The 20,626-nt window shown below is 41.3% G+C and overlaps 1 protein-coding gene across 1 annotated transcript in view; it reads right to left on the reverse strand.

The window, feature by feature from the left end:
- LOC135533590 (uncharacterized) overlaps nt 1-20,363 on the reverse strand; it is a gene marked incomplete at its 5' end in the record, with an annotated part of 33,944 nt that extends 13,581 nt beyond the window's left edge. Inside the window, 4 exons of the mRNA XM_064960879.1 lie at nt 12,131-12,163; nt 12,706-12,744; nt 16,249-16,371; nt 20,061-20,363. Coding sequence (XP_064816951.1) covers nt 12,131-12,163; nt 12,706-12,744; nt 16,249-16,371; nt 20,061-20,363 — 498 coding nt within the window. The remainder of the gene's footprint in view (nt 1-12,130; nt 12,164-12,705; nt 12,745-16,248; nt 16,372-20,060) is intronic.
- Between the last annotated feature and the right edge of the window lie 263 nt (nt 20,364-20,626).

Here is a 20,626-nt window from a genome sequence, read left to right on the forward strand (position 1 = left end):
TATAGAGCTACAGTTCATATTATATGAGAGGTTATAGAGCTACAGTTCATACTATATGAGAGGTTATAGAGCTACAGTTCATACTATATGAGAGGTTATAGAGCTACAGTTCATACATAACAGCAGGCTACAGTTCCCTTGACATTCAAATGTCTATTTGAAGTCTAGTCGTCTTGTGACAGACTACTGTTCTGGTCCTTCTATAACATTAGACTACTGTTCTGGTCCTCTCTTCTATAACATTAGACTACTGTTCTGGTCCTCTCTTCTATAACATTAGACTACTGTTCTGGTCCTCTCTTCTATAACAGACTGTTCTGGTCCTCTCTTCTATAACATTAGACTACTGTTCTGGTCCTCTCTACTATAACAGACTACTGTTCTGGTCCTCTCTTCTATAACATTAGACTACTGTTCTGGTCCTCTCTTCTATAACATTAGACTACTGTTCTGGTCCTCTCTTCTATAACATTAGACTACTGTTCTGGTCCTCTCTTCTATAACATTAGACTACTGTTCTGGTCCTCTCTTCTATAACATTAGACTACTGTTCTGGTCCTCTCTACTATAACAGACTACTGTTCTGGTCCTCTCTACTATAACAGACTACTGTTCTGGTCCTCTCTTCTATACCATTAGACTACTGTTCTGGTCCTCTCTTCTATAACATTAGACTACTGTTCTGGTCCTCTCTACTATAACAGACTACTGTTCTGGTCCTCCCTTCTATAACATTAGACTACTGTTCTGGTCCTCTCTTCTATAACAGACTACTGTTCTGGTCCTCTCTTCTATAACATTAGACTACTGTTCTGGTCCTCTCTTCTATAACATTAGACTACTGTTCTGGTCCTCTCTTCTATAACAGACTACTGTTCTGGTCCTCTCTTCTATAACAGACTACTGTTCTGGTCCTCTCTTCTATACCATTAGACTACTGTTCTGGTCCTCTCTTCTATAACATTAGACTACTGTTCTGGTCCTCTCTTCTATAACATTAGACTACTGTTCTGGTCCTCTCTTCTATAACATTAGACTACTGTTCTGGTCCTCTCTTCTATTATAGACTACTGTTCTGGTCCTCTCTTCTATAACATTAGACTACTGTTCTGGTCCTCTCTTCTATAACATTAGACTACTGTTCTGGTCCTCTCTTCTATAACATTAGACTACTGTTCTGGTCCTCTCTTCTATAACATTAGACTACTGTTCTGGTCCTCTCTTCTATAACATTAGACTACTGTTCTGGTCCTCTCTTCTATAACAGACTACTGTTCTGGTCCTCTCTTCTATAACATTAGACTACTGTTCTGGTCCTCTCTTCTATAACATTAGACTACTGTTCTGGTCCTCTCTTCTATAACATCAGACTACTGTTCTGGTCCTCTCTTCTATAACATCAGACTACTGTTCTGGCCCTCTCTTCTATTATAGACTACTGTTCTGGTCCTCTCTTCTATAACATTAGACTACTGTTCTGGTCCTCTCTTCTATAACAGACTACTGTTCTGGTCCTCTCTTCTATAACATTAGACTACTGTTCTGGTCCTCTCTTCTATAACATTAGACTACTGTTCTGGCCCTCTCTTCTATTATAGACTACTGTTCTGGTCCTCTCTTCTATAACAGACTACTGTTCTGGTCCTCTCTTCTATAACATTAGACTACTGTTCTGGTCCTCTCTTCTATAACATTAGACTACTGTTCTGGTCCTCTCTTCTATAACATTAGACTACTGTTCTGGTCCTCTCTTCTATTATAGACTACTGTTCTGGTCCTCTCTTCTATAACAGACTACTGTTCTGGTCCTCTCTTCTATAACATTAGACTACTGTTCTGGCCCTCTCTTCTATTATAGACTACTGTTCTGGTCCTCTCTTCTATAACATTAGACTACTGTTCTGGTCCTCTCTTCTATAACATTAGACTACTGTTCTGGTCCTCTCTTCTATAACATTAGACTACTGTTCTGGTCCTCTCTTCTATAACATTAGACTACTGTTCTGGTCCTCTCTTCTATAACATTAGACTACTGTTCTGGTCCTCTCTTCTATTATAGACTACTGTTCTGGTCCTCTCTTCTATAACAGACTACTGTTCTGGTCCTCTCTTCTATAACATTAGACTACTGTTCTGGCCCTCTCTTCTATTATAGACTACTGTTCTGGTCCTCTCTTCTATAACATTAGACTACTGTTCTGGTCCTCTCTTCTATAACAGACTACTGTTCTGGTCCTCTCTTCTATAACAGACTACTGTTCTGGTCCTCTCTTCTATAACATCAGACTACTGTTCTGGTCCTCTCTTCTATAACATTAGACTACTGTTCTGGTCCTCTCTGCTATAACATTAGACTACTGTTCTGGTCCTCTCTTCTATAACATTAGACTACTGTTCTGGTCCTCTCTTCTATAACAGACTACTGTTCTGGTCCTCTCTTCTACAACATTAGACTACTGTTCTGGTCCTTCTATAACATTAAACTACTGTTCTGGTCCTTCTATAACATTAAACTACTGTTCTGGTCCTCTCTTCTATACCATTAGACTACTGTTCTGGTCCTCTCTTCTATAACATTAGACTACTGTTCTGGTCCTCTCTTCTATAACAGACTACTGTTCTGGTCCTCTCTTCTATAACATTAGACTACTGTTCTGGTCCTCTCTTCTATAACATCAGACTACTGTTCTGGTCCTTCTATAACAGACTACTGTCCTGGTCCTCTCTTCTATAACATTAGACTACTGTTCTGGTCCTTCTATAACATTAGACTACTGTTCTGGTCCTCTCTTCTATAACATTAGACTACTGTTCTGGTCCTCTCTTCTATAACATTAGACTACTGTTCTGGTCCTCTCTTCTATAACATTAGACTACTGTTCTGGTCCTCTCTTCTATAACATTAGACTACTGTTCTGGTCCTCTCTTCTATAACATTAGACTACTGTTCTGGTCCTCTCTTCTATACCATTAGACTACTGTTCTGGTCCTCTCTTCTATAACATTAGACTACTGTTCTGGTCCTCCTATAACAGACTACTGTTCTGGTCCTTCTATAACATTAGACTACTGTTCTGGCCCTTCTATAACATTGGACTACTGTTCTGGTCCTCTCTATAACAGACTACTGTTCTGGTCCTTCTATAACATTAGACTACTGTTCTGGCCCTCTCTTCTATAACATTAGACTACTGTTCTGGTCCTTCTATAACATTAGACTACTGTTCTGGTCCTTCTATAACATTAGACTACTGTTCTGGTCCTTCTATAACATTAGACTACTGTTCTGGCCCTTCTATAACATTAGACTACTGTTCTGGTCCTTCTATAACAGACTACTGTTCTGGTCCTTCTATAACATTAGACTACTGTTCTGGTCCTTCTATAACATTAGACTACTGTTCTGGCCCTTCTATAACATTAGACTACTGTTCTGGTCCTCTCTTCTATAACAGACTACTGTTCTGGTCCTCTCTTCTATAACATTAGACTACTGTTCTGGTCCTCTCTTCTATACCATTAGACTACTGTTCTGGTCCTCTCTTCTATAACATTAGACTACTGTTCTGGTTCTTCTATAACATTAGACTACTGTTCTGGTCCTCTCTTCTATAACATTAGACTACTGTTCTGGTCCTCTCTTCTATAACATTAGACTACTGTTCTGGTCCTCTCTTCTATAACATTAGACTACTGTTCTGGTCCTCTCTTCTATAACATTAGACTACTGTTCTGGTCCTCTCTTCTATAACATTAGACTACTGTTCTGGTCCTCCTATAACAGACTACTGTTCTGGTCCTCTCTTCTATAACATTAGACTACTGTTCTGGTCCTCTCTTCTATAACATTAGACTACTGTTCTGGTCCTCTCTTCTATAACAGACTACTGTTCTGGTCCTCTCTTCTATAACAGACTACTGTTCTGGTCCTCTCTTCTATACCATTAGACTACTGTTCTGGTCCTTCTATACCATTAGACTACTGTTCTGGTCCTCTCTTCTATAACATTAGACTACTGTTCTGGTCCTCTCTTCTATAACATTAGACTACTGTTCTGGTCCTCTCTTCTATAACATTAGACTACTGTTCTGGTCCTCTCTTCTATAACATTAGACTACTGTTCTGGTCCTTCTATAACATTAGACTACTGTTCTGGTCCTCTCTTCTATAACATTAGACTACTGTACTGGTCCTCTCTTCTATAACATTAGACTACTGTTCTGGTCCTTCTATAACAGACTACTGTTCTGGTCCTCTCTTCTATACCATTAGACTACTGTTCTGGTCCTCTCTTCTATAACATTAGACTACTGTTCTGGTCCTCTCTTCTATAACATCAGACTACTGTTCTGGTCCTCTCTTCTATAACATTAGACTACTGTTCTGGTCCTCTCTTCTCACCCCCCCCCCCTTAATGATTTAGATGCACTATTGTAAAGTGGCTGTTCCACTGGATGTCAGAAGGAGAATTCACCAATTTGTAAGTCGCTCTGGATAAGAGCGTCTGCTAAATGACTTAAATGTAAATGTAATCTATAACATCAGACTACTGTTCTGGTCCTTCTATACCATTAGACTACTGTTCAGGTCCTCTCTTCTATAACAGACTACTGTTCTGGTCCTTCTATAACATTAGACTACTGTTCTGGTCCTCTCTTCTATAACATTAGACTACTGTTCTGGTCCTCTTGTCAGGACCCGGTTTCGAACCTGGGTCTCCGGAGTGAGAAACAGTCACTTAACCAACTGAGCCACGAATAGACAGCAGAACCCAGAAGATGAGGCAGACACAGCAGTACTTAAGACGGTGTATTTAATAAAGAAAAAATCCTAAAATACAAAAAATGGCAAATCCAAAAGGTGGTAGGTAAAACACAAAAAGAACTCAAAAGAAACTCACCAAAAAATAAACAAAAACAAAAAACAGAATACCACAAGAACGTCACCCGGAATCGACAAGAGCACACAGAACACTAGGGCAGGGTGCTAACATACAAACACAGAGCACAGAACTGAGGGAAACAAAGGGTTTAAATACAATCAGGGGAAACGAGACACAGGTGCAAATAATAATGGGGATCAAGGGAAAAACATAGGGACAAAAAGCACAATGGGGGCATCTACTGACCAAAACCCGGAACAACCCTGGCCAAATCCTGACAGAATCCCCCTAGGAACGGCTCCTGACGTTCCTACCAGCTCTCTCAGGGTGGAGGACCCTGAACTGACGAATGAGGTCAGGGTCCAGGATGTCTTTGGCAGGAACCCAGGAGCGCTCCTCAGGACCGTAGCCTTCCCAGTCCACCAGATACTGCCAGGACCGCTGCACCCGGCGGGAATCCAGTATCCGGTGGACGGTATAAGCCGGCTGGCCTCCAATGACACGAGGCGGAGGGGGAGGTCTGTCTGCCGTGACAAGGGGAGAAAAAACAACAGGTTTTAACAATGACACATGAAATGTGGGATTAATCTTAAGGGATCTGGGTAAGTGTAGGCGATAAGAAACTGGGTTAACTCTCCTGGCAACCTTGAAGGGACCGATGTATTTTTGGGACAGCTTGCGAGACTCCACCCGTAGAGGTAAGTCTCTTGTGGAGAGCCAGACTCTCTGGCCGGGCGCAGGGTAGGCCCGGGACGGCGACGTCTGTTGGCTTGTTGTTGATACCTCTGTGAGGAACGCATCAGATTAAGACGGGTCTTCCTCCACATAAGCCGACAGCGTCTGACGAACCTCAAGGCTAAAGGCACTCTGACTTCTGCCTCCTGGTCCGGGAACAATGGAGGAGCATAGCCAAACTGACACTCGTGCGGGGACATACCAGTGGAGGAGGAGCGCAAGGTGTTGTGCGCGTATTCGGCCCAAACAATAAAGGATGACCATGTGGACGGGTTGTCACGAGTCATACATCGGAGGGTGGTTTCCAGCTCTTGATTCATCCTCTCTGTTTGGCCGTTGGACTCCGGATGGTACCCTGAAGATAGACTGGCAGAAGCCCCCATGAGTTGGCAGAAGGCCTTCCAAAACCTTGAGGCGAACTGGGGACCTCTGTCAGAAACCACATCCTGAGGAATGCCGAAGACTCGGAACACATGATTAATTACCAACTCAGCCGTTTCCTTGGCAGAAGGTAACTTAGTCAGAGGGACGAACCTGGCCGCCTTTGAAAACCTGTCGATTATGACTAGGATAGTAGTATTGCCATGGGATGGAGGAAGTCCAGTAATAAAGTCCAATGAGATATGGGACCAGGGTCTGTGGGGAACAGGTAAAGGGTGAAGGAGTCCTTGAGGGCGGAGGTGAGAAGATTTGCCCTGGCAGCACACGGGGCAGGCATTGACGAAAGTGGCAACGTCTTCTCTTATGGTAGGCCACCAGAACTTACGCTGGATGAACTCCAAGGTGCGACCTACGCCCGGATGACAGGTGAGGCGAGAGGAGTGCCCCCACAGAAGGACCTGAGTCCTCACTGCCTTGGGGACAAACAACCGATTGGCAGGGCCTCCTTTAGGGTCCGGTTCGCTAGCTTGAGCACGTCTCACGGTATCCTCAACTTGCCACGAGATCGGAGCCACAATCTTAGCAGCAGGAAGGACAGGCATGTCCGTGTCATCTCGAATGGCAGGAGCGTAGACTCGGGACAGGGCATCCGGTTTGAGATTCTTCGACCCGGGCCGATAGGTGAGGATAAACTGGAATCGATTGAAGAAAAGAGACCATCTAGCTTGTCTAGAGTTCAATCGTTTCGCCTGCTGGATATACTCCAGATTTTTTGTGGTCCGTAAGCACTTGAAACGGGTGAGAAGCCCCCTCGAGCCAGTGTCTCCATTCCTTCAATGCCATCTTAACCGCTAGGAGTTCACGATCCCCCACATCGTAGTTCCTCTCAGTCGGGGTAAGCCGGTGTGAGAAGAAAGCGCACGGATGAAGCTTCTTGTCTTCACCCCTCTGAGACAGGACAGCTCCAACACCAACCTCTGATGCGTCTACCTCCACCACAAATGGTTCATCCGTAGTCGGTAGTATCAGGATGGGAGCAGAGAGGATGCGCTGCTTGAGTCCTTGGAAGGCCGTCTCAGCTTCTCTTCCCCAAAAAAACCTTGCATTGCCACCTTTGGTTAAAGCTGAGAGAGGAGCTGCCACCAAACTGAAGTTCTTGATGAACTTGCGGTAAAAGTTTGTGAAGCCCAGGAAACGCTGAACATCCTTAACGGATTTGGGGGTGGGCCAATCCGCTACCGCCCCTACCTTCCTAGGGTCCATTTGGATTCGACCGGGTTCCACTACAAATCCCAGGAATTGTACTCGGGATGAATGGAATTCACATTTTCCGGCTTAACGTACAGATGGCTGTCCAGGAGGCGTTTGAGTACTTGTCTGACATGATTAGTGTGTTCTTGAAGGGAGCTCGAAAAGATGAGGATGTCATCCAAGTAAACGAACACAAATATGTTAAGCATATCCCTAAGCACATCGTTTATGAGCGCTTGGAACACCGCTGGGGCGTTGGTCAGGCCGAAGGGCATCACCAAGTATTCATAGTGACCAGTAGGCGTGTTGAAAGCGGTCTTCCACTCGTCACCAGGTCTGATCCGCACAAGATGGTATGCGTTCCGCAGGTCAAGCTTAGTGAAAACAACTGCTTCCTGGAGCAGCTCGAAGGCTGTGGCCATAAGGGGTAGCGGGTAACGGTTACGGACGGTTATGTCATTGAGTCCCCGGTAGTCGATGCAAGGACGTAACCCACCGTCTTTCTTGGCCACAAAGAAAAACCCTGCTCCCACCGGGGAGGTGGATGGACGCATGAGGCCTGCTTCCAGAGCGTCCTTGATGTAGGTATCCATAGCAGCTCGTTCGGGTGGAGATAGGGAAAAGATCCGACCCCTGGGGGGCAAGTGCCCGGAAACAGGTCGATGGGGCAATCGTAAGGTCTATGGGGTGGTAGCATGGTGGCCCTCTGTTTGCTAAACACCAGTTTGAGGTCATGGTAACACTCGGGAACTCGGGTCAGGTCGATGGATTCTAAAGACTCGGGAGTAGAACTCGGGAATTCTGGAAAATACAAGTAGCTTGGCACGTAGGACCCCACTGCTTGATAGTGCCCACAGACCAGTCGATGTGAGGGTTATGGCTGTGAAGCCAGGGGTATCCAAGGACGAGAGGGAACTCGGAACAGGAGATCAAATGAAAGTTCATCAATTCCTGGTGTTGTGAAACTGAAAGTCTCAAGGAGGTAGTGACATGAGTGACAAGTCCAGATCCCAAAGGGCTTCCATCCAATGTAGTAACCCTCATGGGGTCACTTAGAGGTTCAGAGGGAACGCCATTCTCCTTCGCCCAGACACCATCCATGAAGTTACCTGCGGCTCCAGAGTCTACCAAGGCTTGAAGGTGAAGCTTGTGGTTGTCCCAGGAGAGGGTGACTGGAATGAGCAGACGGGAGTTGGACGGATGGGAGGAGGTTATGTTTCCCGTTACAGTTCCCACCGGTCTGTACGGGACAGAGCGTTTCCCTGGAGCCCGGGACACGTGGAACGGAAATGGCCCGGTTTGCCGCAATATAGACAGCGTCGCTCCTCATCCGGCGGTCTCTCTCAGCCTGGGAGATGCGTCCAATCTGCATGGGTTCCGGTGGAGCCAGCGATGATAAAGGTGGGGACTCGGAGCTGGGACTGATAGGGGCTAGAGGTCTACGGTTGAGTTCTCTCTCTCTCAGACGCTGGTCAATGCGTGAGGCCAACTTGATCAGGGACTCGAGATTGTCCGGTGGTTCCCGAGTGGCCAGTTCATCTTGGATAGTGTCGGAAAGGCCTTTCAGAAAGCACACCGTGAGCGCCTCGTTGTTCCAGCCACTCGCTGCTGCCACCGTGCGGAACTGGATGGCATAGTCCGTCACGCTGCGCCAACCTTGATGGAGAGTCAGGAGCTGTTTGGCTGAGTCAGAACCACTGCTTGGGCCTTGAAACACTCGTTTGAATTCCTCAGCAAAGGCAGAGTAGCTGGCACAGCAGGAACTATGGGCATCCCACACAGCAGTAGCCCAGGCCAGGGCTTTTTCCGACAGCAGGGTGATGATATATGCGATCTTAGACCGGTCGGTGGGAAACGACGAGGGTTGCAGCTCAAAGGAGAGAGAACATTGAGTGAGAAACCCTTTACAAGCACTTGGATCACCTGAGAACCGTTGGGGAGGTGGAAGACGAGGTTCAGCCAGGGGGTTAACTGCCATGGGTACGTGAACTTGAGGTACTGGGACGGGAACTGTTCCCGGGTAAGTCGATCAGATATTTGCTTAATGGAAGTCAGCATCTCCGACAGAAGATGAGAATGTCTAGCCATTAAGGCCTCTTGCTGAACCAGGGCGGCTTCGTGGCGTTGGACAGTCTCCTGGTGGTGGGACAGCGTGGCAAAAAGGTCCTGGGAACTGGCTGCCTCTGGGTTCATTTTTGGCTCTGTGTTTCTGTCAGGACCCGGTTTCGAACCTGGGTCTCCGGAGTGAGAAACAGTCACTTAACCAACTGAGCCACGAATAGACAGCAGAACCCAGAAGATGAGGCAGACACAGCAGTACTTAAGACGGTGTATTTAATAAAGAAAAAAATCCTAAAATACAAAAAATGGCAAATCCAAAAGGTGGTAGGTAAAACACAAAAAGAACTCAAAAGAAACTCACCAAAAAATAAACAAAAACAAAAAACAGAATACCACAAGAACGTCACCCGGAATCGACAAGAGCACACAGAACACTAGGGCAGGGTGCTAACATACAAACACAGAGCACAGAACTGAGGGAAACAAAGGGTTTAAATACAATCAGGGGAAACGAGACACAGGTGCAAATAATAATGGGGATCAAGGGAAAAACATAGGGACAAAAAGCACAATGGGGGCATCTACTGACCAAAACCCAGAACAACCCTGGCCAAATCCTGACACCTCTCTTCTATAACAGTAGACTACTGTTCTGGTCCTCTCTTCTATAACATTAGACTACTGTTCTGGCCCTTCTATAACATTAGACTACTGTTCTGGCCCTTCTATAACATTAGACTACTGTCCTAGTCCTCTCTTCTATACCATTAGACTACTGTTCTGGTCCTTCTATAACATTAGACTACTGTTCTGGTCCTTCTATAACATTAGACTACTGTTCTGGTCCTCTCTTCTATAACATTAGACTACTGTCCTAGTCCTCTCTTCTATAACAGACTACTGTTCTGGTCCTTCTATAACATTAGACTACTGTTCTGGCCCTCTCTTCTATAACATTAGACTACTGTCCTAGTCCTCTCTTCTATACCATTAGACTACTGTTCTGGTCCTCTCTTCTATAACATTAGACTACTGTTCTGGTCCTCTCTTCTATAACATTAGACTACTGTTCTGGTCCTCTCTTCTATAACATTAGACTACTGTTCTAGTCCTCTCTTCTATAACATTAGACTACTGTTCTGGTCCTTCTATAACATTAGACTACTGTTCTGGTCCTCTATTCTATAACATCAGACTACTGTTCTGGTCCTCTCTTCTATAGCATTAGACTACTGTTCTGGTCCTCTCTTCTATAGCATTAGACTACTGTTCTGGTCCTCTCTTCTATACCATTAGACTACTGTTCTGGCCCTTCTATAACATTAGACTACTGTTCTGGTCCTCTCTTCTATAACATTAGACTACTGTTCTGGTCCTTCTATAACATTAGACTACTGTTCCGGTCCTCTCTTCTATAACATTAGACTACTGTTCTGGCACTCTCTTCTATAACATTAGACTACTGTTCTGGTCCTCTCTTCTATAACATCAGACTACTGTTCTGGTCCTCTCTTCTATAACATTATACTACTGTTCTATTCCTTCTATAACATTAGACTACTGTCCTAGTCCTCTCTTCTATAACATTAGACTACTGTTCTGGTCCTTCTATAACATTAGACTACTGTTCTGGTCCTCTCTTCTATAACATTAGACTACTGTTCTGGCACTCTCTTCTATAACATTAGACTACTGTTCTGGCCCTCTCTTCTATAACATTAGACTACTGTCCTAGTCCACTCTTCTATACCATTAGACTACTGTTCTGGTCCTCTCTTCTATAACATTAGACTGGTCTTCTGGTCTTCTCTTCTATTCAACCCGCCACCCACCTGCCCCTTTAATGGCCCTAAACCCAAAGTATCCATTTAAGGTGTTGTTTCTCTTTATTCAACCCGCCACCCACCTGCCCCTTTAATGGCCCTAAACCCAAAGTAACCCTTTAAGGTGTTGTTTCTCTTTATTCAACCCGCCACCCACCTGCCCCTGAACCCATCTCCGTCGCGCGGATCTGAACCAAGTGGACTGTGGGTTAGGACCCACACCATACCAACGAGTTCATCTGACTCTGGGTAAGTAAAAGAAAGGGTCTCATTACCTAAACACAAAGTATCCCTTTAAGGTGTTGTTTCTCTTTATTTATTAAACCCAAAGTATCCCTTTATTCTTTCTCTTTATTTAAACCAAAGTATCCCTGTAAGGTGTTGTTTCTCTTTATTTAACACCAAGTATTCCTTTAAGGTATTGTTTCTCTTTATTTAACCCAAGGTATCCCTTTCAGGTGTTGTTTCTCTTTATGTAACACCAAGTATTCCTTTAAGGTATTGTTTCTCTTTATTTATTTAACCCAAAGTATCCCTGTATTCTATCTCTTTATTTAACACCAAGTATCCCTTTAAGGTGTTGTTTCTCTTTATTTATTTAACCCAAAGTATCCCTTTAAGGTATTGTTTATCTTTATTTAACCCAAAGTATCCCTTTAAGGTATTGTTTCTCTTTATTTAACCCAAAGTATCCCTTTAAGGTATTGTTTCTCTTTATTTATTTTAACCCAAAGTATCCCTTTAAGGTATTGTTTCTCTTTATTTATTTAACCCAAAGTATCCCTTCAATGTATTATTATACCCCCAGATATCCCTTTAAGACTCCCCAGATATCCCTTTAAGACTCCCCCAGATATCCCTTTAAGACTCCCCCAGATATCCCTTTAAGACTCCCCCAGATATCCCTTTAAAACTCCCCAGATATCCCTTTAAGACCCCCCTAGATATCCCTTTAAGACTCCCCAGATATCCCTTTAAAACCCCCCAGACACTTACCCTTCTCCTCTACATGCTGTCTAATGCGCTCCTCTGTAGATTGAGAGACAACAAATTAATATAAGAGTTAGCATCATGCACTCTATACACACACACACACACAGACACACACACACACACACACACACACACACACACACACACACACACACACACACACACACACACACACACACACACACACACACACAGACACACAGACACAGATGTCCAAAATGAACGAATGTTGTGCATTAGATGACTTGACGCAGTCTCAGTGTGGATGAGCCTAGTAGATGATTTATTGCTAACTTACATTTTAACGAAACAGTTTGTTATAAATCAGGGATTTGGATACACAGACCCTTGAGCCACTGCTGCCCATCATGTTGAGTTCCTTTTTTGGGGCCCCCCACCTTAATTAAAATTGCCCATCCCTGCCCTAAATAGTATGTAGTATAATTAGTGCACAGTATGTCCTCAATAGTATGTAGTATGATGAGTACACAGTATGTCCTCAATAGTGTGTAGTATGACGTAGACTACATTTCAAATAGTATTTAAACCCAAGTCTGACACACACATTGCCCACCTACCTGTATCCAGCTTAGTCTGAAGATCTAGATTTTTTTTCACTGTAAATACAAAGAAAACAAAAATGAATAAACCAAATAAATAAGATGCTGTATCGACACTCATAAAAACACTGAACCAAGCATGAGAGCACCAGCTGTTCCGGATGACTGTGCGATCACGCTCTCTGTGACTGATGTGGGTAAGACCTTTAAACAGGTAAACATTCGCAAAGTCATGGGGCCAGATGTCAAGGCTTTGTGATGGCCACTCCAATACCTTGACTTTGTTGTCCTTAAGCAATTTTGCCACAACTTTGGAAGTATGCTTGGGGTCATTGTCCATTTGGAAGACCCATTTGCGACCAAGCTTTAACTTCCTGACTGATGTCTTGAGATGTTGCTCCAATGTATCCACATAATTTTCCAACCTCATGATGCCATCAATTATGTGAAGTGCACCAGCCCCTCCTGCAGCTAAGCACCCCCACAACATGATGCTGCCACCCCCGTGCTTCACGGTTGGGATGGTGTTCTTCAGCTTGCAAGCCTCCCCCTTTTTCCTCCAAACATAACAATGGTCATTTTGGCCAAACAGTTCTGTTTTTGTTTCATCAGACCAGAGGACATTTCTCCAAAAAGTACGATCTTTGTCCCCATGTGCAGTTGCAAACCGTAGTCTGGCTTTTTTTATGGCAGTTTTGGAGCAATGGCTTCATCCTTGCTGAGCGGCCTTTCAGGTTATGCCGATATAGAACTTGTTTTACTGTGTATATAGATACTTGTGTGCTTGTTTCCTCCAGAATCTTCACAAGGTTCTTTGCTGTTGTTCTGGGATTGATTTTCACTTTTCACACCAAAGTACGTTCGTCACTAGGCGTCTCCTTCCTGAGCGGTATGACGGCTGCATGGTCACATGGTGTGTATACTTGTGTACTATTGTTTGTACAGATGAACGTGGTACCTTCAGGCATTTGGAAATTGCTCCCAAGGATGAACCAGATTTGTGAAGGTCTACAATTTTTTTTCTGAGGTCTTGGCTGATTTCTTTTGATTTTCCCACAATGTCAAGCAAAGAGGCACTGAGTTTGAAGGTAGGTGTCACGCCCTGGTCGAAATATATTATGTTAATTCTTCATTTATTCGGTCAGGCCAGGGTGTGACATGGGTTATTGTGGTGTGTTTTTGTCTTGGGGTTTTGTGGGATGTCTAGCGTTAGTCTATGGCTGCCTGAGGCGGTTCTTAATCAGAGTCAGGTGATTATCGTTGTATCTGATTGGGAACCATATTTAGGCAGCCATATTCTTTGTGTGTTTCATGGGTGATTGTCCTTATTGTCCTTGTTCCTGTCTCTATGTTAGTTTACACTAGTATAGGCTGTTTCGGTTTTTGTTACATTCTTTTTGTTTTGTAGTATTTGTATTGATTCGTGTTTTACGTTTTTTTGATTAAACATGGATCGCAATCTACACGCTGCATTTTGGTCCGACTCTCCTTCGCCTACAGACAACCATTACAGTAGGCCTTGAAATACATCCACAGGTACACCTCCAATTGACTCAAATTATGTCAATTAGCCTATCAGAAGCTTCCACAGCCATGACATCATTTTTGGGAATATTCAAAGCTGTTTAGAGGCACAGTCAACTTAGTGTATGTAAACTTCTGACCCACTGGAATTATGATACAGTGAAATAATCTGTCTGTAAACAATTGTTGGAGAAAATGACTTGTGTCATGCACAAAGTAGATGTCCTAACCGACTTACCAAAACTATAGTTTGTGAACAAGAATTTTGTGGAGTGGTTGAAAAAAGAGTTTTAATGACTCCAACCTAAGTGTATGTAAACACTTCCGACTTCAACTGTTGATCTGTGAAAACTAAAGTCAGATTTTATAGCTATGCAGGTAACCCTTGCTGATTTAAAACTTGTGCTGAATACGGACAAAACTAAATACATGTTGTTTTTAAACTCTTGTAAGAATGTTTCAGATGAACTACATGTTCACCCATTAGATGTGATCTCCAATTGAATGTGTTCCTGCATATTCAGTCAACCTTTTTCTATAGAAACAGAGTGTGCCTTTCTCTAAGCAGTCGGAAGCAGGTTATTCAGTCAACCTTTTGATCTGTTGTTGATTATGGTGGTTATTCAGTCAACCTTTTGATCTGTTGTTGATTATGGTGATGTTATTCAGTTAACCTTTTGATCTGTTGTTGATTATGGTGGTTATTCAGTCAACCTTTTGATCTGTTGTTGATTATGGTGGTTATTCAGTCAACCTTTTGATCTGTTGTTGATTATGGTGATGTTATTCAGTTAACCTTTTGATCTGTTGTTGATTATGGTGGTTATTCAGTCAACCTTTTGATCTGTTGTTGATTATGGTGATGTTATTCAGTCAACCTTTTGATCTGTTGTTGATTATGGTGGTTATTCAGTCAACCTTTTGATCTGTTGTTGATTATGGTGATGTTATTCAGTCAACCTTTTGATCTGTTGTTGATTATGGTGATGTTATTCAGTCAACCTTTTGATCTGTTGTTGATTATGGTGATGTTATTATTTATTAAAGGGCAGCTGCTACTGCTCTTAAACTTTTGGATGCCCATAATGCCCTACTGTTATGATACTCATCACTGCATTCTGTATCAATAGGTTGGCTGGACTTCATCATGGACCCATAGATCTCTGCATTCCTCCCTTTTTGTTTACAAGGTCCTAGTTCATAAACTTCTGTCTTATATAACTTTGCAGTTGAAGTATAGACACCTGAGTTGGGTCACCTATTAATTCTTGAGGTTCCTAGGTTCTCCACGAGCAAATCTGCTTTTAGTTTTAATGCATCGTATTCCTAGAACAAAGCCACAAATAAATGTTGTTATCTTTAACTTTGCATTGTTGGAAAAGGACCATTTCAGTGTTAGTCTACACCTGTTGTTTACGAAGCATGTGACAAATAAAATGTGATTTGAAACAGTAGGCCAGTACCTTAACACTTAAAATGACAGATAAATAGTTACAAATCAATAAATAAAATGTTATTGTAACGGTTTTCTTTAGGTGAAGTAGAGGCGGACCAAAATGCAGCGTGGTTGTTATTCGTTGTACTTTAATAAAGAAACTGTACACGAATAAACGAATAAAACAACAAACGTGCGAAAACCTAAAACAGTCCTATCTGGTGCACAGAGACAGGAACAATCACCCACCAAACCCAACACAAAACAGGCTACCTAAATATGGTTCCCAATCAGAGACAATGACTAACACCTGCCTCTGATTGAGAACCATATCAGGCCAAACATAGAAATAGACAAACCAGACACACAACATAGAATGCCCACCCAGCTCACGTCCTGACCAACACTAAAAAAAGGAAAACACATACGAACGATGGTCAGAACGTGACAGTTATTTGAAACAGTAGGCCAGTACCTTAACACTTAAAATGACAGTTACAAATCAATCATTAAAATGGCAGGACAAAGGAAACAAGCAAGTAAAATGGTACAAAACCAAGAAGTTGATCGTAACAATCGCAGAATTCAAGACAAAAAACTACCTTCTTTCTTGACTTTATGACGATGTTTTCTGCAAAAGTAGAACAGCACAACAACAGCTACAATGGCTGCTACAGTTGGTATTATTATACCAACAATCCTCCACACGCTAGGAAACATATCGTCTGAAACAGAGAAGAACCATTATGACATTACACCACGTAAAAACACATACATATCTCCTGTATGACAGGTAGAACCATTATAACACCTATATATCTACTGTATGACAGGTAGAACCATTATAACACATTATAACACCTATATATCTACTGTATGACAGGTAGAACCATTATAACACCTATATATCTACTGTATGACAGGTAGAACCATTATAACACCTATATATCTCCTGTATGACAGGTAGAACCATTATAACACCTATATATCTTCTGTATGACTGGTAGAACCACTATGACACAATAAACACCTGACAGGTAGAACCATTATAGCACCTATGTATGACAGGTAGAACCACTATGAGACATTATAACACCTATATATCTACTGTATGACAGGTAGAACCATGATAACACATTATAACACCTATATATCTACTGTATGACAGGTAGAACCATTATAACATATTATAATACCTATATATGTACTGTATGACAGGTAGAACCATTATAAAACCTATATATCTACTGTATGACAGGTAGAACCATTATAACACGTTATAATACCTATATATCTACTATATGACAGGTAGAACCATTATAACACATTATAACACCTATATATCTACTGTATGACAGGTAGAACCATTATAACACCTATATATCTACTGTATGACAGCTAGAACCATTATAACACGTTATAATACCTATATATGTACTGTATGACAGGTAGAACCATTATAAAACCTATACATCTACTGTATGACAGGTAGAACCATTATAACACGTTATAATACCTATATATCTACTGTATGACAGGTAGAACCATTATAACACATTATAACACCTATATATCTTCTGTATGACAGGTAGAACCATTATAACACCTATATATCTACTGTATGACAGCTAAAACCATTATAACACGTTATAATACCTATATATCTACTGTATGACAGGTAGAACCATTATAACACGTTATAATACCTATATATCTACTGTATGACAGGTAGAACCATTATAACACATTAAAACACCTATATATCTACTGTATGACAGGTAGAACCATTATAACACAAATATATATACTGTATGACAGGTAGAACCATTATAACATATTATAACACCTATATATCTACTGTATGACAGGTAGAACCATTATAACACATTATAACACCTATATATCTACTGTATGAAAGGTAGAACCATTACAACACCTATATATCTACTGTATGACAGGTAGAACCATTATAACACCTATATATCTACTGTATGACAGGTAGAACCATTATAACACCTATATATCTACTGTATGACTGGTAGAACCATTATAACACATTATAACACATATATATCTACTGTATGACAGGTAGAACCATTATAGCACCTATATATCTACTGTATGACAGGTAGAACCATTACAACACCTATATATCTCCTGTATGACAGGTAGAACCATTATAACACATTATAAAACCTATATATCTACTGTATGACAGGTAGAACCATTATAACACATTATAACACCTATATATCTACTGTATGACAGGTAGAACCATTATAACACCTATATATGTACTGTATGACAGCTAGAACCATTATAACACGTTATAATACCTATATATCTACTGTATGACAGGTAGAACCATTATAACACATTATAACACCTATATATCTACTGTATGACAGGTATAACCATTATAACACCTATATATCTACTGTATGACAGCTAGAACCATTATAACACGTTATAATACCTATATATGTACTGTATGACAGGTAGAACCATTATAAAACCTATATATCTACTGTATGACAGGTAGAACCATTATAACACGTTATAATACCTATATATCTACTGTATGACAGGTAGAACCATTATAACACATTATAACACCTATATATCTACTGTATGACAGGTAGAACCATTATAACACCTATATATCTACTGTATGACAGGTAGAACCATTATAACACGTTATAATACCTATATATCTACTGTATGACAGGTAGAACCATTATAACACGTTATAATACCTATATATCTACTGTATGACAGGTAGAACCATTATAACACATTACAACACCTATATATCTACTGTATGACAGGTAGAACCATTATAACACAAATATATATACTGTATGACAGGTAGAACCATTATAACATATTATAACACCTATATATCTACTGTATGACAGGTAGAACCATTATAACACATTATAACACCTATATATCTACTGTATAAAAGGTAGAACCATTACAACACCTATATATCTACTGTATGACAGGTAGAACCATTATAACACCTATATATCTCCTGTATGACAGGTAGAACCATTATAACACCTATATATCTACTGTATGACTGGTAGAACCATTATAACACATATATATCTACTGTATGACAGGTAGAACCATTATAGCACCTATATATCTACTGTATGACAGGTAGAACCATTACAACACCTATATATCTCCTGTATGACAGGTAGAACCATTATAACACATTATAACACCTATATATCTACTGTATGACAGGTAGAACCGTTATAATACCTATTTATCTGCTGTATGACAGGTAGAACCATTATAACACCTATATATCTACTGTATGACAGGTAGAACCATTATAACACCTATATATCTACTGTATGACAGGTAGAACCATTATAACACATTATAACCCCTATATATCTACTGTATGACAGGTAGAACCATTATAACACATTATAACACCTATATACCTACTGTATGACAGTTATAACCATTATAACACATTATAACACCTATATATCTACTGTATGACAGGTAGAACCATTATAGCACCTATATATCTACTGTATGACAGGTAGAACCATTATAGCACCTATATATCTCCTGTATGAGAGGTAGAACCATTATAACATATTATAACACCTATATATCTACTGTATGACAGGTAGAACCGTTATAACACCTATTTATCTACTGTATGACAGGTAGAACCATTATAAAACATTATAACACCTATATAGCTAGTGTATGACAGGTATAACCATTATAACACATGTATTTATTTTAATTTTATTTTACCTTTATTTAACCAGGCAAGTCAGTTAAGAACAAATTCTTATTTTCAATGACGGCCTGGGAACAGTGGGTTAACTGCCTATATCTACTGTATGGCAGGTAGAACCATTATAGCACCTATATATCTACTGTATGACAGGTAGAACCATTACAACACCTATATATCTCCTGTATGACAGGTAGAACCATTATAACACATTATAACACCAATATATCTACTGTTTGACAGGTAGAACCATTATAACACATTGTAACACCTATATATCTACTGTATGACAGGTAGAACCGTTATAACACCTATATATGCACTATTGTAAAGTGGCTGTTCCACTGGATGTCATAAGGTGAATTCACCAATTTGTAAGTCGCTCTGGATAAGAGCGTCTGCCAAATGACTTAAATGTAAATGTAAATGTATATCTACTGTATGACAGGTAGAACCATTATAACACATTATAACACCTATATATCTACTGTATGACAGGGAGTAAATTATAATGTATAACATAATACAACTAAAAACAGCTTAGACCATCAAGGTCATCCTATTGGAAACCCGATCTTTTCCACTAGTGTATCTAAAGAAAAGGTCTCAGGTACGTGGGTTAACCAATGAAAACCTCACCTGGGACATGAATCTGTGTCTCCCTTGTCTGGTTGATCTGTGGCTGTACAACTCTACAGGTGAACCTGTTGTTGTCAGTGTTCCGGACGGTGACATATCGTCTCACGGTGTAGCGACCCTCAGGGTTCATCTCGGTCTCTGTTGAGTTGCTTGTCTCAGTGGGTTCAGTAGCAGAGAGGACGTTTCCATGACTGTCCAACCACTCAAGCTCAGGCTGTGGGTACCAGCCTCCGGAGTCACACTTCAGGACCACCCCCCAGTCTTTGGTTCCATTAATAGAGATCACTGGCTGACATACAACACCTACACAGATACAAGATAAAACAGATCACTGGCTGAGATACAGCACCTACAGATACAAGATAAAACAGATCACTGGCTGAGATACAACACCTATAGATACAAGATAAAACAGAGATCACAGGCTGAGACACAGCACCTACACAGATACAAGATAAAACAGAGATCACTGGCTGAGATACAGCACCTACAGATACAAGATAAAACAGAGATCACTGGCTGAGATACACCTAGACAGATACAAGATAAAACAGAGATCACTGGCT

This window comes from Oncorhynchus masou, unplaced genomic scaffold, assembly GCF_036934945.1.
Source record: "Oncorhynchus masou masou isolate Uvic2021 unplaced genomic scaffold, UVic_Omas_1.1 unplaced_scaffold_2484, whole genome shotgun sequence".
Classification (NCBI taxonomy): Eukaryota; Metazoa; Chordata; class Actinopteri; order Salmoniformes; family Salmonidae; genus Oncorhynchus; species Oncorhynchus masou.